This window comes from Anser brachyrhynchus (genome assembly GCF_964034855.1).
Source record: "Anser brachyrhynchus genome assembly, chromosome: 2".
NCBI lineage: Eukaryota > Metazoa > Chordata > Aves > Anseriformes > Anatidae > Anser > Anser brachyrhynchus.
In genome coordinates, this window is record NC_137695.1 from 149,543,040 (window position 1) to 149,567,873 (window position 24,834).

General features: G+C 41.7%; 1 protein-coding gene across 7 annotated transcripts in view; it reads left to right on the top strand.

Annotated features, from left to right (window-relative positions):
- The window catches only part of FER1L6 (fer-1 like family member 6), a 107,236-nt gene that overhangs the window by 52,687 nt on the left and 29,715 nt on the right, over positions 1-24,834 (top strand). For 6 of the 7 annotated variants that reach the window (XM_080582048.1, XM_080582051.1, XM_080582049.1 and 3 more), the window contains 15 exons: positions 183-339; positions 1,492-1,678; positions 3,261-3,453; positions 4,466-4,815; positions 8,198-8,306; positions 10,103-10,283; positions 13,699-13,819; positions 14,379-14,479; positions 15,147-15,237; positions 16,483-16,599; positions 17,703-17,855; positions 19,192-19,378; positions 19,887-20,011; positions 21,899-22,033; positions 22,500-22,649. In XM_080582048.1, the coding sequence (XP_080438174.1) occupies positions 183-339; positions 1,492-1,678; positions 3,261-3,453; positions 4,466-4,815; positions 8,198-8,306; positions 10,103-10,283; positions 13,699-13,819; positions 14,379-14,479; positions 15,147-15,237; positions 16,483-16,599; positions 17,703-17,855; positions 19,192-19,378; positions 19,887-20,011; positions 21,899-22,033; positions 22,500-22,649 (2,357 nt within the window). Of the gene's footprint in view, positions 1-182; positions 340-1,491; positions 1,679-1,738; positions 2,055-3,260; positions 3,454-4,465; positions 4,816-8,197; positions 8,307-10,102; positions 10,284-13,698; positions 13,820-14,378; positions 14,480-15,146; positions 15,238-16,482; positions 16,600-17,702; positions 17,856-19,191; positions 19,379-19,886; positions 20,012-21,898; positions 22,034-22,499; positions 22,650-24,834 lie in introns of those variants that run through there. The other variant, XM_080582053.1, reaches the window with a different exon arrangement.

The following is a 24,834-nucleotide window of genomic DNA, read 5'->3' on the forward strand; positions in this document are numbered from 1 at the left end:
CCCCTCTCACTCCTTTACATACCCAAGGTGATGGTCAATGACTTAATGTAAAGTTTTAGGACCTTGCATAAGGAGGGTTGATCAAGCACGGCTGAAACAAGGACTGTTGTGGGTGAATTTGCATGAATATTTGCATGTTTTGCACCCACCTCTAGCTGCGTGTTTGTTTGTCTATCTTACAGGTCATCATTTTTGTGACAAGTGGGCGCTTCTCACAGACCCTGCTGACATTAGGACGGGAGCCAAGGGATACCTGAAGTGTGACATCAGTGTGACTGGCAAAGGCGACACAATACAAGCCACACAGAAAACAGCTGATACTGAGGAGCAGATTGAAAAGTATTGCTATAGATTTTTTGTTTTGTTTTGTTGTATTTTAATGCATTCGTCTTTACTAAGTACCACAAAAGTCCTCTGCTCTATTTTCAGTCCTGGCCTTGCTAACGCGGGGTTAATAGCAGAAGTCACCGTATACCTGGCTGTTCTGATGTGCTCAAAGAGAGTTTTTTTTATAATCCTCTCATCTAAATTGAAAGGCACATAAGGGTCACTTCTCTGTAGCTGATAGACTTGACCATGCCCTGTGGCTAAGTGCCAGATTATCCCTGACAGAAGGTTCATTGATCTGAAACCAGCTGAAATATTTCTGAAAAGCAGTGAAGTAAGAAGAAAAAGCACGAGGAGATGCTATTCCTTCCCATCTATCAGATGTGTGTACATAGATGTTTTCTATATCCTTAGGTAAACTCAAGTGCATTCTCCACGTAAAATACAGAAATTCAAGTTGGTAATGAGCTGCCAGCATACTTCACATTTTACAAGAGCAATGTTTCTGGTCAGTACTGACATATGGGACAAAGTCCAAGGAGGGCCACCAAGATGACAGGGGGCTGGAACCCATGGCCTACAAGAGGGGGAGTGGGTTGGTTACTTGAGCCTTAAGAAATGCATTAAGGAGTGTCTTACTGCTGTCTTCAACTGTCTAATGAAGAGGACAGAGCCGGACTCTTTTCAAAGTAGAAGGATGAGAGGCTTTGGATGCACATTAAAATAAGGGAATTTCAGAGAATATATAAGGAAAAATGTTGTACCATAAAGGTGATCAAATGTAGCAGGGACAAAGAGAGAGCAGGAAATCTCCATCCTTGGAGACATTCAGAATTTACTGGACAAGGTCTTGAACAACCTGATCCAGCTGAACCTGCATTGAGCAGGGGGTTGGACCAGATGATGTCCAGAGGTCACCTCCAAACTATGTTTTCCGTACTTTTGTAGTTAGTTCTCTATCACATAGAAGTGTTTCCTGAATAATGCTGTACCACTTTCTCATGGTAACCAGAAAACATTTTAGTTTAGATGCAGAAACAAATTTGTACCCGTTTTTGTGCCTACTCAGAACACAAGCTAACTTGAGATGATAATTTTGGAGAAAAACATCACTTCATTGTCTGAGTTTTCTGTTTTAAGGATTTGGCTTCTTTCTGCTTTCAGGAACCTCTTGATCCCCAAAGGATTTCCATCTGAAAGACCATGGGCCAGATTTTATGTGAGAATTTACAAAGCAGAAGGGCTTCCGAAGATGAACTCTAGCATCATGGCCAATGTCACCAAAGCATTCATAGGTGACAGTAAGGACCTTGTGGATCCCTATGTGGTGGTCATGTTTGCAGGTCAAATGGTAATTGGGATCCTCTTGATCACAAATGTAGGCCTTCTTTCCTGCTAGCTGTGTTATAGGCAGGCAATAGAGATGATGTCCTTCATATTGTTGTTATGTAAATCAGGGAAGGCATATTTCTTTCATCAGAAGGAAAATTTTAAATTCTTAAATTATGCAGGAACAAAGTGAAGGAAATACTTAATGCCAGTGGAAGAACTGGTATCAGCCTCACAGCTGTAGGTTAGAGTTGTGCAGCAGGAGGGGAAAGTGAATTCTGCAGAAGTTACTGAAACATCCAGTTACAAGACAGTGAATCACCCAGTGTAGTATTACGTCAGTCATATATTCTGGTCTCCTTAAAGTGAAGAAAGAAAACAGGACTGAAATCAGTAAGGTAGGTGCAATCTGGATTTTAGGGATGTGTATTCACTGGGGAATTATTCTGCTGTAATTCAGCAGAAAACCTTGCAAGTTTTCTGGGGGTAGCAACAGAAGAAGCATTCAAGTAGACTCTCAGCGATGCCTGGCTTCATTACTCCTGCAGCTCCTGCAATATTTAAAACGGTGCTACAGAGAGCTGCCTTCTGACTTGGTGGTGGAAGAGGACCAGAGCCCAGGGATTTGGTTCCTCTGTTAAGTCCGTGAAGCACCGTGTCAGGGAGCTTGTCTTCATTATTGACCTCACAAGGAAAGAATCTAACTGGAAAAGGTTTTAAACCAGCAATGCTTTCGGTGTGCATGGAAGCTGTGGAGTGAACTCCAGTTCATGCTTTACAGATGTTTTGGGCATGAGAATGATGCCTGTGGTGCTGATTTCATCTTTTGTTGTGAACCCAAATTGCAAAGTGTTACATCTGAAACTAGTATGGGTTAAAATGTTTCGTCAAATGTGTGCAGCAACTTCAGGCTTAATAGACATCTGAAGAAGACACAAGAATGGGTGACATGCGAGTTTGCAGGCTGGCATGTAAAATATGGGTTTAGAGGTATTGTTCGTGGGCATTTTCACTTGTTTGTCTTCACCAAACGTGAAAGTAGAAGGCTCGCAGCTGCACTGACTGTGTTATGGTCCTGCCCTCTCCTCCAGGCTAGGAGGAGCTCCAGTCTACCTCCCTAGCACACAGGCGTGTGCCCAGAACACGAGCCACAGTAATCATATTTTATACTAGATAAATTGCCTCGATTAAGGTAATTCCATTGGTACCTACAGCCTGGCAGCTATAATGAATTTCATCTTACGAGACAAATTGCACTGCATTAGTACTACCAAGGTATTTCAAAAGCCATTTGAAGATGTGCAGTTTGTAGCAGAAACACCAAAGTCTGTCTTCCTAGACATGTGTTGTGCATAAAGGCCCTGAAGAATTAGATTTTATTCCAAGCTCCACCATATGCAGGTGAGAATTCTTAAGCCATAATGTGGTCTTTTATTAGATACAGAGGGGAAAATAAACAATCTTATAGATAAACTTTCAGGATAGGATATTTGTGCTTAAAAATTGACTGGAGAGATGTTGCTGAGTGCAATTTCTGCTATACTCACTGCTGTTCTCCAGAGTCTGATCCCTCTAGGGTTAAATATGCTGGACTTTCATTTCAGGGTCGGACAACAGTGCAAAAGAACTGTGCAGATCCTGTATGGCACGAACAGATTATCTTCAAGGAAATGTTCCCTCCACTCTGCCGAAGAGTCAAAATCCAGGTCTGGGATGAAGGCAGCATGAATGACGTGGCCTTAGCCACCCATTTCATCGATTTGAAGAAAATATCAAATGAACAAGATGGTGACAAAGGTAAAAGGAAAAATGCAGTTTCCAAAATATGTCCCTACAGTAAAATCTACTTGCTTGAGATCTGGGCATTGATTAATCCCATTTCAGGGATTCCCAGAGCTCAAATAAATCCAAGTTTTTTGTTGGTTCTGAAAGCTATTCTCTTGCTTAATCTGAAGTTACATCTCGTTGTGCTTGTTGTATGGTGGTGTGCCACTGATTTTCTTGTTACGGGGCTGCTACGTAATTTGGTGCCTTTTTTGTGACTGTGGCAATAACTTGTTCTAGCTCATTAGGAATGACTGATGTAAGTTTGTAGTTTGTGCTAGTTTCTGTCTGCCAATGAAAGCACAAAGTGCAAATTACAGGCATAATGGGCTTGTGTTTCTGACCTATCCAGGAAGAGCAAAGTGCCATCACAGCTCAAGGAGGTAACATAGACTAGTGTGTAAGCCCTCATGTATGTGAAGTTCACTACCTGGAATCTTTTCACTGATGTTTGAGCATACCTCTATAGCCTTATTTATGCTGTGTTATCCTAGTGTGGAACATGGTCAGTTATCACAGCTCAGCAAACCCCTGGTACCTCCTTAAACTTCGCAATTTAAATCTGTAGCTGAGGCCTTCAACAACAACAACAAAAAGATAAATCATATAAGGTGGGCAGTGGCATGGGCTTGTGAACAGTCTTGACAAGGCGAGAAAGCCTCTCCCACTGTGTCCCAGTCCTCAGTCTGTAGTAGCAAGCTCTGTTTTTTTCCAAGAGGTGCAATAGGCTCCATGCACCCAGCACATGTAGTATGAATAGCTTCTGAGAAAGAGCTTCAGGTTGGCAGAGTCCCTGGCTGGATATTGACAGAGGCTCCTTGGTGCCTAAGAATTGCCCTGAAAAATAGTGAATTGGTCTCCACTGGTATAAAAATGGGTCCAGGTTTGGCTTTTGGTGTACAAGAGGCAAGCTTTCTTTGAGCAGACTGTCAGGAGAGCGCGCTAATGCCAAATGGAAATGCCATTAAATGTGCTTTATCTCCAGGGTTCTTGCCTACCTTTGGGCCTGCCTGGATCAATCTCTATGGCTCAGCCAGGAATCACAGCCTCATGGATGACCACCAGGAGCTTAATGAAGGTTTTGGAGAAGGGGCCTCCTTCAGGGGACGTCTCTTCATAGAGATTGCTGTGGAGATACTTTCAGGAGGAGCCCGTGAGTCAAAGTTTTCAAGGGTTATCAAGGATATCAAATTGCCATCTAAAGACAAAGACTCCAAAGCAGCCAAAGGAAAAGACAAAACTGACAAAGCAGGAGAGGATGGAAAGTCAGCTTCTCCTTCAGATAAGACAAACTCAACTGAAGTGGAAGTCGAGCCATTTGATGTGCCTTCAGAGGTCAGTATGATACTAAGAGACTGATTAACATGTGTCCCTGTACCTCTGAGGACGGCTCTGACTTGTGTATTTGGCTTCTGGTCATGCAATATTGCTTTTACGTCTTGGTTCCATAGTCTTGGTATCTTCCCATAATCAAGCAACACATTAATATTAGCATTTTAAAAAAGCATTAATATAAAATAAAGCATTAATATGTATCTGTAACTGACGGGAAGTATCGCTTAGGACTCAGTTTCCATAAAACTTATTCTTCTGCCCTATTGCCCTTTCTGCACTAGCTGCATCCATGTGTTCCTACTACAACCTTACAGGATGTAATACCTGCTAAATGGTAGAGAGCCAAGGGAATAAATTGTAATAATTAAGTCTGATTTCCTGCACTCATTTGAGAAAATTGGTAGTTGTCGATTGAAGTCAGTAGGGAAACACTGATGTAAAATTTCTGCAAGTACAGAGAGATTCAAGTGCAGCCTAGATGGCTGCGTCTAACTTTCTTCCTTTAGTCCTGCATTTTCAGTGCTGGTTTAGATTGGCTTAGCCTCAGCTGAAGTTAACCGATGTAAATTTACTACCTTCACCTGCTGTACGGATTTGCAACCTTGGAGGATCTGTGCTATGATGCTTTAATGAGGTTGTGCAGTTGTGGCAAACGTGGGCTCAGATGCTGAACCACTCTCTGATTCCTTGCTCCATCACATCACAGTCTGGGAGCAACAGCACATGGGTACATATAAAAGCTCTATTTTTTTACCAAATAATTGGGAAGAAAAAATATTTTTTAACCAGTTTTCTTCCCCCTTCAGTGCAGCATGCCACTGATCAAAATTTTGGCTTTTGTATTGGGAGTCTCACCTTAGTGCCTAAGGTAATTGTGTCCTTTAGTAGATCTGATTCTTGGTCTTCTGACTCCATCTCTACAAGTAAATAAAACACGAGAAATGGTTCTCTGATCTTGAGGTCTAGTCTTGTCAAGTGCTTTTTCTTAGACTGTGCCCCATCATTGCCTGCATGAGTGCTAGCTGGAACAGGTCAAGGAGTGTGTTAGCAGAGAAATGGTATGGGTAATTGTACGCCAGTGTGCAAGCCTGTGCCCTGGTCTTGCTTTATACGCTTATATAGCTGTAAATTGCCTTCGTCCCTCAGGTCTTCTCTGAAGATTGTAATAGACGTGACATGAAAAGTAATTTATTTTCATATAGATTTTCCTTTATATAGAGGAGATCCATTTTTATGAGGGCTTCAGACAATATGGTTTTAGGTACTAGCTAAATACTCCGAGCAGGGGAACAAACCCTGCTGAAGCACAAATAAATATTAATAATAGTAATAAGGATTCATTTTTGATAACTTTGCCTCAGTTTCAAATACAGAATGAGAAAAAGGCAACAATATAATGCAATGCTGCTTGATATTCTTTTGTTTTTGACATTCAGCAATATTTCTTGCTACAGTAGACACAGTAATTGCATTACGACTCTCTGAAAAGAAAAGCAGGTACGGGAGCCATTACACATAAGGCAAAAAAAAAGTTGCATAGTGCCTCTGAGACTACAGAGGCAAATTACCTGGCCCCAAAGCTCAACTTTATTGACTGAGTCAAACAGCAAAAAGACATTAAACATTTGTAATTTGCTTTCTTTATAATGTGTGGTGGATGTGTTGGTCATAAGCTCTGAGCCTCAGCTTTACTAGGCACACCACGCTCTAGGTTCGTGCTGAAAATAATCAAGGTGCAGAGAAGCTAACGCTACTCTGGAGCTGCAGTCTGCTTGTGGTGTCAACTTTGATCTGAGATGCTGCTAATCCTTTCGGTGAAGACCTATGCTCCTTTGCTGTATATAGCACAGGTTTTTTTTTTTTTTATTTAAAATGAAGAGGTCATGGGCTATGTCAAAAGCAGTTTCTGCTTTGCAAAAGGCAGGGAAACAAATATTCATGTACAGCTGATGTTTTATTCATTGCCTCACTGTTGCAAAAGACACTAGTTCTGATCTTGCCTAATGGGCTTCAGGAGACGGGTATTCGTGCTGTGAAATCAGTAGTATTTGCATCAGGCAGATTGTGGCAGTCAGGATGTGAATTTGAGGAGAACTCAAACGAAAAAATTCAGCTCGCTTGAGCTTAGTCTTGTCTTGGGACTAATAGCTTGTTTTGTTAATAACCCAAGAGCACTGGAGGTCTCAGCTAGCTTTCCTTGGATGGGTCTCCAGTAGGTTTATAAAGAGCCAAACTGAGTCTCAAAACGCCACAGAAGGTCGTTACCCTTTTCAGGGTGTGCTTCTGTGTTGAGACTGCTTGGTTCCTGTGCTTCCACTGTCTGTGAAAAGCTGCAAACAGGGTTACCAGTTCCTGTGCTGTGATGCCAGGGAAGGTAAACAGCAAAGGACTGCTCCCCACACACGGAGAGCCCGCCTTTGTGCCTGTGGTTTAAAGCACAGAAGAATAAAAAAAAAATCAATGGCTGCTTGGTTTCAGTAGGCTTTTGCACAGGGCTGGCATCTAATAAAATGTGGATGCCAGAAATCTTAGAGTCTTACTGGTCTCACTGAGCATCCCTGAGCAAGGCCAATGTCTTGACAGTACAAACACAAGGGCAGTAGGTTGCAGTCGTCCCTGGGGAAGTAGAGCTGGACAAGCACTCCCTTGCCTGGATGCATTAGTGTGGTAGCATTTACTATCACAATGAAAATGCTACACTTACTGCAAAATAACTTCTCTCAGGATAGTGACATGTTGTTGCTGTTGCACTCAAGCCCTTGAACTGCCGTAGGTTGAATGATGGTATAAGAATATGTGGATATACTGAAACCATTTAATATGGACTACTGGTGAGGTGGAGTATGAAGCGAGAGGTGATGACTTTTATGTGACCATCTGACAGAGCTGGACACTATTGATAAGACCAAAGTCATACAGATTTTCTTTTTCTTTTTCTTTTTCTTTTTCTTTTTCTTTTTCTTTTTCTTTTTCTTTTTCTTTTTCTTTTTCTTTTTCTTTTTCTTTTTCTTTTTCTTTTTCTTTTTCTTTTTCTTTTTCTTTTTCTTTTTTTCTTTTTCTTTTTCTTTTTCTTTTTCTTTTTCTTTTTCTTTTTCTTTTTCTTTTTCTTTTTCTTTTTCTTTTTCTTTTCTTTTTCTTTTTTCTTTTTCTTTTTCTTTTTTTATCTTTTTTCTTTTTCTTTTTCTTTTTCTTTTTCCAATCAGAGCAGATTGTTAGACTGATATTACTTCTCCCTACATATTGTCTCACTGAGCACCTCAGACTGATAGATATACAACAGTAACACAGCTACTAGAGACTTGTAAAGGCTCTGTGCTATAAAAGAAAGGAGAAGACAAAATAAATGTCTTTTTTTTTTTTCTGCCTCCTTCTTCTCCAATAGATCTATGAAGAGAAAATTGAGGATTTCCTCCTCTTTGGGACATTTTTTGAAGCCACAATGATTGATAGAAAGGTTGGGGACAAGCCAATCACATTTGAGGTTTCCGTTGGTAAGTGTGTTAAGCTCATCCCCAAAGCAGAGAGGAGGTCTTGACTGCAAGTGGACACTATGTGCTATTGACAGCTCTGTCTCAGGGTTCAGGCATCACCTTCAGAGCAGGGATTACAGGTTTGTATTAAACTCTGATCATCATTTCCCTGGGTAGCATCATGCTTACTCCAGTCACTTAGCTGTCTCTACTCCCAGGTGCTCTGTATTAATACAAATCCTCCCACTCAATACACAGCGACTCACCCAGTATTTAGCCTCCAAATCTCCTGGGAGATCCAACTGAAAAGGTTTATCTCAGGATGGCACTCATTCTGTAGTGCTTGTTGCAACTTGTCCCTGGCTGTGATGGAGCCTCTTTGCAGGGAGGGTCTGTGTGGACCCTCTTGGCCAACCCTGCTGACCTACGTGTGGGTTTGTGAGTGTGGCACAGGTGTTATTGTATAGCCAAGCCTCAAAATGAATGCACCAGCTCGCCCTGTGAGATCCTCCTGATAAGTCCTGTTCGCTTTCTGGGTAAAGCAGGGCAGTACTGCATGAGCAGCATCCTCATTTTGGAGTTGAATTGTCCCCAGGAGCAGACTAAAGAAAAAATAAGACATTTTCATGAATGTTGACTGGATATTTTCAAACCAGAAGAAATTTCCCCTGAGAGAGAGAAGCCAGAAATGGTCTTATTTCCCTTGCAGGGGTACGCTTATGTCTGTGTTGGAGTCCAAAAGCAGAGTAACACCCTGACACTTGCCATCTTAGTGCTTACATAAGTTGGTACACTCATTTGTAAGGGTATGTGTGCAGGGAGAGTTACTCTGACAAACAGAGAAATCAATGAGTGATATTGATTCATGCTGAAACTCAGCAGGAAGCAGAGCTAGGAATAACAAGAAACTCATGTACATAGTTGGGCAAGAAATGATACTGAGTCTTGTTGGAGTTAATACTAAAGATGAGTCTGGCTCTGAATTCTGGACCTGAACATCTGTCAGTTATCTGTGCAGTTGAAATTCAGATCCACATTTGGCAAATATCCATTATTTACATGATGAGAGGAACCTAAAATCTAGATTGTGATGTTGTATGGGGTGACTCAGCACACCCTTTTCCGGCAGTGAATGTTTTCTATCTGTCTCTTATAAAATCTGTAATTACCACTCTGATGGATGCATCTCTTCCCCAGTGCTGATAACTGCCCTTTAAGGCAAAATCGTACCAGAGAAGATGGCTGTATTGTTAGCAGAGTTGTGTGGATTCAGGCATGAAGTTGGGGCCTCCAAGTATTGTTATTGCTGAAGGTCCCTCTGCAACCCTACTTCGCAAAATTTTCTTGGCTGAAAATGAGCTTTAGCACTTCTGAGATCAGACTTTGTGATGATCATACACATGTTGTAAAGAAGGCATACAGTTGCTATTTAAATCAAACACACATAGAGGCTCCTGGGTCTAGAAATATCAGCAACAGTATTGGTTTTGCTTCTGAATTTCTTTATCAAAAGCAGAAGTTCCTTTTGTTTTCCTAGGGTCCAGCAAACAGAAAATCACACCACTCTGTGATACCCTAGGTACCTAATAGGTAGGGCTGGCAAGAAAGCCCTGTCTTGGAGTCTGAAAAGACATTGTGATAGACTTAAATTATTAGGACCTTTATATGCTGGGGAATGGCCAGAACAACTAATGAACATGGGGGGGGGCGGGGGACAAAGATTTTTTACTTTGAATATTCTTCCTCTTTTTAAAACCTCATTCCAATTTACCACCTCCAAGGCAGCCATCTCTTCACTTGTAATCCCGTGTCTCTAGGTAACTTTGGTAGAGTTACTGATGGAGTGTCAGTGGGAGCTGGAGGGAAAAAGAAGGCACGTGGTGGAGAAGTGGAAGAAAGTCTGCTGCATGAGAAGGAGGATGAAATTTCTCATGACCTCGGGGTACCCTTGATATCCACCACACACCCTGAGAAGCCACTAATCACAGGTGGGAACAGGTGAGGATCCATGTTTTAACGCCTCATCATGCACAACTCTGGTTACTATTTTATAATCCTGTGGGACTCATTAATTAACCCTGGCAGCATTAAACCAATTGTGTGGATTTAAGGCTTTCAAAAGTGGATGTTGTGGATCTGCAATCACATCTTTCATAACAGTAAATTTTCCAGCCTCCACTGAAGTGGATGGGCTACATGCCATTTTTCACTATCTTCTGATTTTGGCTTCATGGGCTCTTGAACTTCTTGTTCTGATGTTTTTAAAAGGGCTGTCGTATGCTGATTATCATTTGGAAAGCTGTAAGAAAGAGTAAAACTCCTTCAGTGCTGTCCCTGGTTGAGGGTCCTATACCCTGATCACAAGTAGCATCCATCCAGTGATCAGCTCCAGAAGCAGAATAACACATCAAAAAAACATCTGGCCAAGACAGAGACGGTTTCCCTGAACACTTTCCAGAGCTAATAATTATAGATGTAGACTTGAAAAGCAAGTAGTAACAAAAGTAGGAGGAAATAGTCCTCTTAAAATAAACGATGGAGCAATGAATGAATACATGCAGAAGGCTTCTAAATGACCTTGCTTATAAACAAAGTGTAAAGGTTTATTTCATTTCAAAGATACCAATAAAAATAAATATTTTCTTTGTTGCTTTGTTGGGTAGAACAATCCCTAATATAGCCAAGTGCCAAGACTAGATGGTATCTCTTTCTGTAGAAGGCCAGGCATTGCCAAGCATTTTACAGATATAAGGGCCAGGTGAGAAATTTGAACCTGTATCTGTTTGGTTTCTGGGCCTTCATAAAGTTAAGAAGTACTTTCATCCTTTCCTGCAATTGGAGGTTCAGCCAGATTAAATAAGAGGCAGTGGAAAAAAATGAAAATACCATAGCAGATTTCTTTTTTCTATAGCTAATAAATAAGTAAAAGGGGAAAAACAATATTTATCAGAAAGACAGTTGCCTCTCCTCATTACCAGGATTGCATTTTGGGTACATGCTAGGTTATTATCCTCCATGAGAGACTTTGAGATTTTCAGTTTTTCCCTTAACAGAAATTCAGATTTAAAGAACTGTTGTAAAAGAATGAATCATTCTTCAAATCTACTATTTACTTCTTGACTCTCTCCAATATTAGCCAAGTTTGCTCTCATTATGTGTCCCTGTTCCTCAAATTTATGTAAAATGCTGCACCTTTTCTTTTTTCCCTCTTGTGCTATCTAAAACAGTTTGGCCAGCCACAGATACCAAATAGTGACTTTAGTACGGTCACCTCATATTGGAATCTCACCGGTCTCATTGCTGGTTATATTCAGTATTAATCAGTACTTAATGGGATACCAATATTTTAAATAAACTCGGTGGTTTTGAATCATAAATGAACAGCAGAAAACAATAACAAGAGTCCATTTTGGAGATTAAACCACTAGCTAATTAAAAGAGCATGCAGACAAATGAGACCTCTAATGTGGACACCATGAAATTGCCAGGAATTTTCCACGTTTATATCAAAATGTATGGCATGGATAAGCTAACATGGAAAAAGTGGTTCCCCAAAATTCTCATAGAAGGAGTAATAAACTTCAGAGCTCAGTCTTCCGTTTGAGTTATTTCATGGCCATATAATTTTCTTAGCAAATCCCATGAAAGAACTCATGAGCTCTGTGAATTTCAGGTCAAGAAGTTCTGGCATTGAGAGATAGTTGAATTGTTCCTCCCTCTTATGAAAGCACCAAATTTTTGACTGTCCAAGACCTGTATAGCTCTGCTGCTCACCAAGTTTGATGTGTAATGCTCAACTTGCTGTAGGTTATTGAGGAGCAAGTATATTGGAAATTCTGTTTGTCTTTTGATATTCCATAGGACAATCGAATGATCTTAATCTGTTTTTGAACAGAAAAACTCTTATAAAAACCTATTAGGGTGTACTGAGTTTATGTGACAAGGACGTGGTAGTGGGGGGCTGCAGGAGGAGCCCAGCAGCTGCCCCATGTCAGATCAAAGAGAGCTCCAGCTGCTCCAAAAGGGACCTGCTGCTGGCTAGTGCTGAGCCTGTAAGTGATGCTGTTTGCATCTCTGTGAGAGCAGATTCAAAAAACTGAAAAAACAAAACAAAACAACAACAAAAACCTGCTGCACAACAGCAGCTGGGAGAGTGAGGAGTAAGAAGCAGCCCTGCAGCCCCCAAGGTGAGTGCAGCAGGAGGGCAGGAGGTGCTCCAGGTGCCGGAGCTTATGTACCACAGCCTCTCACAGAGGAGAGATGGAAAATGCAACCATTTTTTCTTCCAGCTGTGGGACACTGCGAAGAGTAGGAGGCTCAAGAACTTTTATTCTTTATTATCTGGAGAATCAGTTTCAGTGGAGAAGTACTGAACAGTCACAAGATGAGTACACACCAGAAGAGAGCTCTGAGCTGCAGAGCATTTATTCGTGGCATTGGGTTGGAGCCATTCCCAGAAGAATGTAAAGCAGTTTATAGAGCTTGGTTTCCATTAAAAAGCTCTCCACCGTCCTGCTGTTACTAGCTGAAATGATGCAGCTTCTAGTGTTAAATCCGGTATGGCTAAGTGCGGTGTATCATAGCACTGTAGTATTATATAAAGGGAGGACATCAGGTGCTCATCAGATACGTGCTTTTTATGTCGTGGCTGCCACAACTCTGATGAAACCACCAGGCTCTGTGCCAAGTGTGCATTAAAGTTTGCAGAGCCTCTGGTTGTGCTTGTGTCTTGCTCATTTTTTCAGTACAAGACCCTCTTTCAGTAAACACCAGAAGAAAGTAGCTCTGCAAAAAGTCAATATGACAACTTGGCCCTGAGATAGAAAGTGGGAAATGAGAGAGCAGCAGACGCATTTTATTGCTGAGTTGTTATGAGTTAGGTGTCACTTTTACTAAGCAGGGTCCTGTAGATCAGTTTCTGCCAAGACATGTCAATGTCTACTAGCCACTGTTTTCAAAAAAAGTCCCATGAAATGAAAGTGTCAGTGAGACTCTGTCCTGCCAGGCAGTGCCGTGCACAAAGCCATTGCTCTTAAGGAGGTGGTCAGGTTTTAATCTTTGCTCATTTTTCTGCTATACGTTGTACTCCTATTGCTTCCCATCATTAACACAATATTTCAGAGCTTCTCGGCATGCCTCTTTGCGTAGCTTTTCTTCTACCCTGAAAAACATTGGAATTAGATCCACTGGCTTCAAGACTTTTCAGGGTTCTCAGAGAAAGCAAATGATCTTGTAAGTAAGTGATGCTTCTGTTTTTTCTTCCCATGTATTCACTGGGCAGCACATATGAACACATTCTGTGGTGTCTTTGGTTTCTGTACTGTGAGAGAGCACCAAACATCTTTTCTTTCCATTGCCTCCCCCTGAACTCTTTTCTTACTTTTACGATCTGCTCTGCACTTTGTTTTCCTAGGAACTATCAGTACCTGCCGTACGATGACAGGAAGCCCTGCATCTGTGTCAAGAGCTACTGGGGCAACCAGACCTTTCGTTTGTACTCCTCCAACACTCTTGAGAAAATGGCAGACCACCTGGTAAGTGGCAACCATACTCCCAGGCTCTGGCATTCAGCAGATCGTGGCAGTGAGAGGTAAGGTTCCCCAGAACAGGTCCCCACAGTTTCACCCAGATTTATTTCTTACCATTCAGCCCTTTATCTTAGCTCCTGAGGACAGACTCCAGTTCTCAATGGTGACTGTAGGTGTTGGGCTAGGCCTCCTGTGCATGCTGGGGTTTGAGAAGTTAACTCCAGCAGCTTGCTAAATGTAAGCAGTGGGACTGCAAACAAAACCAAGGAGAATTATATAGCTTTTCCTCCCAGCTAGTGGAGAATGTTTCCTCTGACTGGTCTTCACCAAATTGAGGAAACAAAGCAGCTCCAAGCAATAGAAATGTGTTGGAAAGACGTTCATGCTGCTGGAGTCTTCTCTGCGCACATCAAGCTTAGTGGTATATCAAAGGTCCTGTTTTGTCACGTTGCAAACTCACCTGCCTCATTCTTGCTAGTCATATGGTGAATAATGGCATTACAGCACCGGCAGTATGACAAAGAACCCTTCTTTGCATAATAGCTTTTTCATGTGTTTTTCTTAGGAGGAATCATTAGAGCAAGTAAAGGATTTGATCAAGGTTTCAGAAATTGAATCTGAGGAGAAAATGAGGACGACCCTAAGTGATTTTATCAATCAGAGCAGGTAACTACGTTTACTAAAGGAATACAGAAAATCAACTTTATATGTTGGCCACAAATTCAAGACTAGACAAGGAAACTGGTGATAAAAATAATAATAAAATGTACAGTAAACTTACTGGGATGTATTTATTTTGCTATAAAAACAAAGGGCTTCCCAAATTGCAGTTTCTATTTACACAAAGAAAATATTTTATTGCTACTTTCAACATTCAATATTGACAGGAGACTGCTGCCAATCATTTCCATATTGTTTTGGCTTTCTGGACTCTAAGAATAGAACATGTGGAAATAAATAGGGTTTAATACAGTGTGTGATAGGCATACTGTAGAAATATGCAAGGTCAACATAAAGCAAAGGATTCCACATGCTGGGATAAATGCTCCAATGGGCTCCCTGTCAGACAACATGATTTGGCTCAAAATAGATATAAACCCTAACTTATTAATCCTATTTTTATGAAGTATGGTCCAGAGATTCTGGACTCTATTCTTTGACTCCTATGGGTGCTCAGTATTTATTTTAGACAGAGAATTTCAGCCTGTCTTCTGGTTCATGTACTATAGCAGGCAGGGAGCATTTCATTTCAATGTATTTTAGTAACACGCATAAAAACCAAACCATACCAAACAAACATACATTCAAAAAACCTGTTATTGTTGTGTCCTAGGGCCTTCATTGCCATTGCTGAAAAGAAGCCCAAAGGGTTGAACTACACTACTTTGGACAAAAAAAGACTCCTGCTGTTCAGGCAAGAACTGGTATGCATATTTTTTCTTTAAGCATTGATGCAATGATCTTAACTGAAAGCACACGGGTTGTATACATGTTAATTTATATTTGATTTCAACCACAGTGGAATGCTTTATAATTAATATGAATATATTATCCATGAGCACTTTTTTTTTTGATAAAGCCTGCTTTGCTTAATAAAGAGTTGTAAGATATCCTGAAATCATTCAGAACATACTGCTTTGAAATAAAAATAAGACATAATAATAATGAGCCAATTTTTCTTTTCCATGCGTCTTAAAATGGGATGATGCTGAGTACCGTAGAATAATACCCAGTTAACATTGCTGTTCAGTAGAATAATACACAATTAACATTGCAATTTAATTATTGTGGTGGGGCTGAACTTCGACGCTAGTAGAGTCTGGCATTTGATATTCCTGGACACTTAGAAGCAGACACCAGAATCAGTGTGGTCTCACGTATTCTAGTTTGTTTTTATTCTTCATTTCTGCATTTTAAAGTTTCCTTTACGTTTACCCTCCCTCAAGTGCTAGAGGTCTGTTAGTATAAGACAGCATCTGGATTAGGCTGAACAAACCACAAGAATCACTTGCACTTTTTTTTTTTTAAAGATTGTCTGTCTATTATCTATGAGGAGGTGTTTATGACCATCTTTTGGCAAAGTAGATATATAAAATAGGCCAGATGAGTCACTCCTTAAAAACATTTTTTTCTTCCTATTGTATATAAAGCAAGCTTTGAAATCCTACATTGCTGGGGTTTAAAAGTAGATAGGAGACCTGTTCCCAGTGAGGAAAGCCAGGATAGAGGATGCACCGTAGGATTCAGTTGGGTTTAAGCACCTACCTCCTCAGTGGGCAGTGAGACTTTATTCACCTCCTAACGGGAAGCAGTGAGAAAAAATTAAAAAAGTGTGCAGCTCATCAAAATGTTCATTAGTTTTATTTATGGTTTGTAGCACAGAATTAGGTGGTACCTTCTTTCAGGATCAAAGCATTATATTTCCAGCTGGCAATCATGTGTTTCCTGAGACTTCCATACATACAGTACACATACAGATAAGAGAGAAGGTGGAGAAGGTGGGGAACATTCACAATTCTGTTTTTCAGCTCAAAAGAGTTAATCTCTTTCTGTTGTTTCTCTTTTTTTTTTTTTTTTTAACTTGCATGTAAGACTCTTACTGTCTTCTGTGTCCAGTTCAAGCTACTTGATAATGCATACGAAATATACGTTGTCTTTCCTGATTGCAGGAAGCATTGTCCAATGATGCCAAGGGAATTGTTCAGCAGCAGAAAAAGATGTCACTGGATGAAATGATACGTGAGACTCAGATATTTATAGATAAAATTCGATTCTTGATTGATGAGGTAATCCATACAGAAATTCAGATAAATTCACAATTTGATTTTCATAATGCAGTGTGAATAATAAGTCCTGACTTGGTTATCCAGGGTTCTCCTTTGGATATCTGGCCCCAATTGTTTTGCAGTTCATGGAGCTGTTAACACACTAGGGTAGGAAACAGTGGGCTTAGTGGTATGGAGTGGATGTGGTACAGAGTGTTGGTTGTTGTTGTTGTTTAAAAAAAAAGTCCTGCCCTGGTGGTTTGGAGACAGCCTGCTTTCTGATCTGAATTCATGTCCTTGCTTGTATGGGCATAGTGATTTGGACTAGTATGAGCTCAGGGATCTCTTTATTATACTTGACTGTGCAGACACTGTTTAGACATACTATTAAGCCTGAGAATAACAGAAGAATAACTGTATTTGGTCAGGCCAAAATCCAGCCAGTCAAGTGTTCTCTTTCTGCAAACTGTGCTAGCAAACCAAACAGGGCTATGGATATTCCTGGGCTCAGGGAGTGAGTGCCACAGACTGGCATGGTTTGCATCTTACAGCCAAATCGTCTCCCTTCTCAAAACCTAGTGCCTTCTGGACTCCTAGTGCCACCTGAGAACAGTCTTTGGGCTGTTTTTTGCTTTGAACCATCCTTAGGCTTTGCTTGGGGAAATGCTCTTCAGGGCAGGGCAAGGCTCCATGGAGCAACATCACGAGCAGAATAGATGATGGGATACCAGTGCTTGAGTTTGGCCCTGGTCCTTTTTGTTTTTCTTGTAAAGGTGAAGTTGGTAACATTTCCATGGTGGATACTTTCAGCTTACACAGTTTGTGGGTAAGTGGCTTCCTGAGATGGTCATACCTGGATTTTTAGTTGTAATTTCCCCTGAAATGATCTGCAGAGTGGGTGCTCCTTAATCACAGCACAAAGCTCTTTACTTTCGTCTGTGCTTGGGAATGGAAGTTTGGATTGCAAAACATGAAGTGACAGCCTCTTTTATTCAGGGTATATATCTGCCACTTCACAAGAGAGGTGGGGAATCAGCTCTTGGTAGGCTGTTTTAACAAAAAAAATACGGTGGTGGCTTACAGAAAGAATCCAGTTTTAGTTCGGTATTCCTTGTTGTTTAAAGCCGCAGAATACAGTGCCCGATGTGTTCATCTGGATGCTCAGCAACAACAAGAGAGTTGCATATGCAAGAGTCCCGGCAAAACACATACTCTATTCCCCAGAGGAAGAGCAGAGAGGCAAGGACTGTGGGAAGATTAAAACCCATTTCCTGAAAGTAAGTTTGGGGCATTCTGTGAACACAGGTAATGACTGAGGAGCCCTTGGTATTCAAGTTTCACACAGGGATTGTATTTTACAAATTTATCTTTGTCATGTACTAAAAATGTGTACATGTTTATATATGCCATCTGGTAATGCTTACTTCTCCTATTTATGCCTTTCCTTCTTGAAGTACTGTATTATTGCCAGGCTTTTGGTGCCTGAGTGATTCATTCCTCTACGACTTGTTAGAGCAAGTTTATAGCATTGTTTATCTATAGCTGTATAACTAAACAGATAGCAGAGGTGCAGCCTCTTTGCTGGCAAAGACGTCAGAATGCAGCAGCACATGGAAGACTGGGAGGAGACTGGTAAGAGCTCAGCATGCATGCAACTCAGATAGCAAAGGAACATAGATATTCAGAGCTAACATAGCAACTGACTATGTTTGCTATTTAAAATGTGCCTAGGTTTGTGCAATATTTATCTAAAATATTGTTCTGGGGTTATTCATCTTGAAGGAACATCTTAGTGAATATTATATGCCTACAAAGGCAGAGTGACCAGCAGTGGAATATTATGCAGTGGAATTGTTACTATGGCCAGAAAGAAAAGTCTGAACACACCAGGCAATAGCAATGTCTTTTAATGACTTTTTAGTGGTTTTTCACCTGGAGCGGCTGGGAGCACTCCCGTAAAGCATAGCTAAAGAGTGGACAGAAATATCTGAGCTTCTGATAGTTGCCATAGGTATTTGTTAAGCACAGTGCTATCTGCCTGCATAAACAAACAAACCAACTAAACAAACATAATTCATCCTGCAGGCCCTACAATATCAAGAATTACCTTATGAACAGGTAACTAAACACTGAGCTAAGTGGAACTAGATGTAGTGGGAGAGGAGAATAAGGAAATATTTGTATTGTTTGTCAAGACCAGTAACGTTTTATACTGGAATATGTTTTCTGACCTACCTGATGAGGTAATATTTTTAGGAGTACATGGGACTAGCTATTGGAGACCAGCAAAACTGCATGAAATGTGAAGTGGGCTGAAGTCTAGGAAAAGTAGGATATCAGCTAGCACTGGCATGCTTACAGCTATCAGTTAGTCTGCACAAACACTATGCCATTTATGCAGACTTTCAACCAACTACTTATCTCCTCCCTAAGAATCACAGAATTTTCTTGTGCTGATTGGGTCCCAGGGCCACCCACTGTGGAGATGTTGGTGTATCAGTTCAGTGAATGCTCCTTTATTTTTGTAGTTTACTCTGCTTTCACAGGACTCAGCATCCAGCCAGCCCTCTTTCTAGAGCTTGTTGGTAATGGGCGGATTTTTTTTTTCTTCAGCTACCAGGCAAGCGCCCATTGGGCTGGACTGTGCAGGCAAAGGTGGACATTTACCTATGGCTTGGACCTGCCAGCTATGCCCGCAGCATCATGGAGAATTTGCCTGTAGGGTATGAAACTGAAATACCATCCAACACCAGCTCAGAGCACAGCGTGGTGCCCTCACCTGCCTGCCTGCGGTATAAAAGTAAGGCACTGTTTCTTCTCCATAGTAGCAATGTAAGAGGGCTTGTAAGAGCCAGGCAGCCCCAAAAGCTCTAATTCAGAGGGTTGCAAGACCTCTGTTTAAAGTAGTTGCTATAAGAGAATCACAACTCAGCAAATTTTGATTAGCAAAAGTTCATTTTGTTGTCAAGTCCTCAATCCTGCTGCTGCCACTTTGCGGGTGTCATGGACAGGAAGCACCTGTTTTCTTACACTTTCACTTCCCTGTGCCATGGGTCTGTCTCCTTGTGCTGAGGAGAGATAAAAACTGCCAGTTAACAACCTTACAGTAAGGACATCAATTTTAAGTGAATCCAGAAATCTTACACAAACTTCTGAGTGTTTCAGGTGTTTCGTTAGTGAGACAGCACTAGCAACAGTTCCCTTTGTCAGATCTCAGTTGGACGGCAGGTGGTGGATCTTCCCCTCCTGTCCGTGTGCTGCATCATTTCTGTGAGTCTGACATTACTGTTTTCTTTGCAATGATGTAGCCACGCACCTCTTCCAGCTGAGAGCCCACATGTATCAGGCAAGGGGGCTCATTGCAGCTGACAGCACTGGACTTTCCGATCCTTTTGCAAAAGTTACTTTCACATCATACTGCCAGACCACAAAGGTAAGTTGCAAAATCCCTTGAAGTAAATGGAAACACAGTTTGGTTGGGTGTTTTTTGTTGAATTAAGCCATGAAAAGGAAAAATATTGTTTTTGCAAGGAGGTGCCTAGCACAAAAAGTTGGCCACCTGCTGTTAAAAGGCAACTCCTGACAGTCCACTGCAAGCAAAGCAAAAGTGTTGGTGTAGCCTACTACTCAACATGAGGTGCAGTAATACTTGTTTATTCTAGCTCTTTCAGACATTATATTCTCTGGGGCTTCTGGGCCTTTGCAGCAAGCGAATTACCTTTCTCTACTTATTTTTCTATATATTTTCAGTTTGGGCCATTTTCATCGCGTGTTGTGAGGATGAACCCTACGTTTCTCTTTCCTTATAGGCTGAGTGCAATGACTGAGCAACGAGTGAAGACCACCTTTATATAACTTCTGTAGCCATGCGAGTCAGCACGGCTCTTTGCAGCATAATTCAATTCTCAAGGATCGCTTTAGAATGGCAAAGCTGAAATAAGCAGAAAGCAGAGGTGTGAGACCTTTTGCACCCCTTCGCACACTGCAAAAATGTGCCCATAGCAAGTGGTCCCACATCTTGTGGTAGTTTTACCCAGCTGGGCAGCTGAACTCCACCACAACCGCTCTTTCACTCCCCCTCCTAAAAGGGAAAGGGGGAGAAAATATGATGGAAAGGGCTCAAGGGTTGATATAAGGACAAGGAGATCACTCAACAATTATCGTCACAGGCAAAACAGACTCAACATAGGGAGATTAATAAAATTTGTTACCTATTACTAACAGACTAGAATAGCGAGAAACCAAAAAAACTCAAAACACCTTCTCCACACTCACCCTCTTCCACCTCCTCCCCCCGAGCGGCACAGGGGAACGGGGAATGGGGGCTGCGGTCAGTTTATAGCACTTTGTCTCTGCCGCTCTTTCATGGTCACTCTGCCCCTGCCAAACTGATTCTACAGGGGCTGCCCACAGGCAGCAACTCTTCAACAACTGCTCCCACACGGCTCCGTCCCACGGGGTCCATCCCCCAGGAGCAAACTGCTCCAGCACGGGTCCCCCACGGGCGGCAGCTCCCCCCAGGCCCCCTGCTCCTGCGTGGGCTCCTCTCCACGGGCTGCAGCTCCGGCCCGGGGCCTGCTCCTGCGGGGGCTCTCCATGGGCCGCAGCCTCCTCCAGGCCACATCCACCTGCTCCACCGGGGGCTCCTCCACGGGCTGCAGCGTGGAGATCTGCTCCGTGTGGGACCCGTGGGCTGCAGGGGGACAGCCTGCTCCACCAGGGGCCTCTCCACAGGCCGCAGGGGAACTGCTGCTGTGTGCCTGGAGCACCTCCTGCCCTCCTGCTGCACTCACCTTGGGGGTTGCAGGGCTGATTCTCACTCCTCTCTCTCTCAGCTGCTGTTGTGCAGCAGTTTTTTTTTCCATTTCTGAAGTCTGCTCTCCCAGAGGCACAAACATCACTTATTGGCTCAGCTCTGGCCAGCAGCAGGTCCCTTTGGAGGAGGCCAGAGCTGGCTCTTATCTAACATGGGGCAGCTGCTGGGCTCTGCTCACAGAGGCCACCCCTGCAGCCCACTGCTACCAAAACCTTGCCACGTAAACCCAATACACATCTCCCTCAGATATTTTTGGAGGCAAATGGTTGTCTGTGGGCATTGATGGTGCCTATAAAGAGAAAGGGGAACTTTTACCCATAACATGAAAACTGATTTTCAGAGGTTTTGAGCCTTCTACAACTGTCTTAGTGGGGCTTAGAGTTCTGAAACCTTGGACACAAGCAAGGCATCATTTGGGATGTCACCAGCACATCCACACTTCCTGATGAAGCACTCCCAATCAAGCAATTTATAGTATATTAAACATTTCCTTTCTTTCATTAGATCATTTCTCAGACGTTGTCCCCCACCTGGAACCAGATGCTGCTCTTCAACGGCATTGTGCTTCATGGGGATGGACAGGAAATCGCTCAGTTTCCCCCAGAGATTGTCATCGAGCTGTATGATGATGATGCAGTGGTAAACTTGAAATCCTTCTTAGTAAAGGCTGTTGCATCTTTCTGTCAGTGTAAAGGCAAAGCTCTGTCACTGAGTAGGCATTAAAAGGAAAATTGTCAAGCAACATGGATAACCTTGATGAATGGAGCTCAGTGCTACAACGATTTGCAGTTTAATGTCTGAAATCAGCCCTGAGACTTAACCTTTTGTCCTTGCAAAGCTGTGGCCCTGTTTTTCCCAAGTGAATACTGTCCCCAAAGACTGACTTAGAAGCATCTTCTCCCCCACCTTCCTTGCATACAACTGTAAATATTGTATCTCTGTGGAGACATGGGTTTATCTCTGGCCTTGCATTTTTCTTTGCTGTTTACTTCAGGAAAAGGGTGGGCTTTTTGTTTATTTGTTTGTTTGTTTTTCCACAAATATTCTAGGCTTTGCATCATCTTGACTTCATATGCATTCCACACCTGTGTTCTCCTTTATTTAGGGTAAAGCAGAATATATTGGGTCTACAGTGGCTGCCCCTGTGGTGAGGCTTGCTGACCAAAAATATGAACCACCTAAACTCTCTTACCACCCAGTGTATTGTGGAAATCTTTCTGGAGGAGATCTTCTTGCTGCATTTGAGCTTTTGGAGGTAAACTAGACCTTCTGGACCATTACTTTTTTACACCATGGGAATTAGTGTGAACTGCAACTGGAGCAGGATTATTCTGCTGTTGTACCTCTTAGTCCCCATGCAGTCTGTGTCATTCCTAGTCACCATCATACCAGGGGAAGAGGGGACACTGCTGATGTGCAAACAACAGCAAAAGTCTCACATGCTCTGTGTGTCATTTACCGTTTACTTACCCTGCTCTAAATTGGGCTCTGGTTTAAGAAACAGTGATGAAACTACCATCGCCGTTGCAATGACCTACTCTTTGGACTTAAACAACTTCAAAAATCTCTCAATATTTCTCTGTCCCTTAGAAGAAGAGAGCTGTGAATAACATTAATTGGATAAGGAAAACCCGGTTTTAGATACCCGTAATGTATTAGGAGAAATATTACACTGGTTTTCCACTGAGAGACAAAAGGCAAATTTGGCATACCTCTGGGGCTAGCTGAGCAGATGCATGAGTAGAGTGTAAGGTGTCTGGGCTTTCAGGCCCCAGCAGTATTTGCAGAGCCACCACTTGTAGGAAACTTCTCTGCACTAAAAAACTATGACAATTTATTCTGAAATCAGAACTGGTAAAAATGTTGAGCTCTGTGACACATTTTACAGTTATTCCCAGGATAAAATAAGCTTTTAAGCATGATAGGCTAATTATGTTTTTGATGAAACCCTGCAATATGAAACCGTGGGGACACATAGGGGACCTCATTAGGGTGGATACCTAGGGGTAGAGTCTACTACCTTAGCCATAATTTTCCCTCTTTTTTATTGAAATCTTTGTGAACAAAGGGAGCAGTGTGTTTTGTTTTGCTGTCTTATGGGACTAGGGAAGCAGCACCACTATTGGGATATATTCAAATATACCCCTAAGACTTCTCCAGAGAGTTGAAAAGAATTGTAAGTAAAGACCCTGTAGTCCTCCTGTTCATCCTGTTCATACTGTATGTTATTCTTTACAGTGACAACACTCTAGAGCATCTCACATGGCAGATATTAGCAATGTGGACATGAAAGAAATTTTCATGAAAAAATGCATATAAACATCTGCAAGGTTTCAAAGCACTTCCAGAGCTGTTGTGCCAGTGGTTCCTTCCAATAATAGGGAATTTCTGAGGGTGGAAATGAATACCTCTAATGACTAATTAATTCATTCTCTTCTTCCAAGCCCATAACCCTTCCTGTGACAAACTGTGCTCAATAACTCTGAGCTGCAGGTACCGTTTGGTTCAGTTGAAGAAGCAGGGTGTGAAAAGTGAGCACTCCTTTCTCAAAATGAATGCTGTTATGCTGGGTCAGTGCTAGAGATCTAACCCAGTTCTTATAATGCAGTATCCTGGAATTTAGAAAAATATTAGACTAAAATAATATAGATTAATGGATACTAGAAGTCTTGATTTTGCTCAAGGTGGGCTCAAGATTTACTTCTCTCTCTTTTTTTTTTTTTTTTTTTAATCAAAAGAGAAAAGTCCCTCTGAAAATATACCTTGTAGGTATTCTCCTGTGCTTTTGTTTAATTGTGTTAGATCATTCTTCACCTCTTTTTCTGTGTAGTTTCACTGTGGCCACGAAGCAAAATCCTTGCTGAGTTACACCAAGCTAATTCCACTGAAATTAGTGGAATTTCATGGTGTAATACAGAAACACTCTATTTCACTAGAAGTTGTTAACTCTTGGAAAACTCCAATACATTGCAGGACATGTGTAACATTTCCTGTGTAACACGTTCCAGGTGACCCTACTTGAGCAGGGGGGTTGAACTAGATGATCTCTGGAGTCTTCCTCTCCTAAGTTGTGTCTTTGGGCAATAAAGCTTTTCTCATAGCTAGTGGAGCAGTTTAGAAATTATTTTCAAAAGTCACTGTAGCCTGCAGATGAACATACTTTTCTTGGTCATCTGTCATCAGTCCTGAAGTCAGATAGCACAATAAAATTGGGTACCATGAGAGTGAAATTATATGTGGGGATGTGATATCTTGTATGTGATCTGGTTCAGATGGTCTTTGCCTCTTATCCATTTACTCTTTTATATTACTAGTTAAAGTTCTTTCATAGTACTAGTTAATCTATTATGGGGGTACATTTTTGGAGTGTCTAATGTCAATTAATACAAAGGGAGAAAATGTGAAGTGAATATAATTAAATCCAAACAACTGGCTTTTTA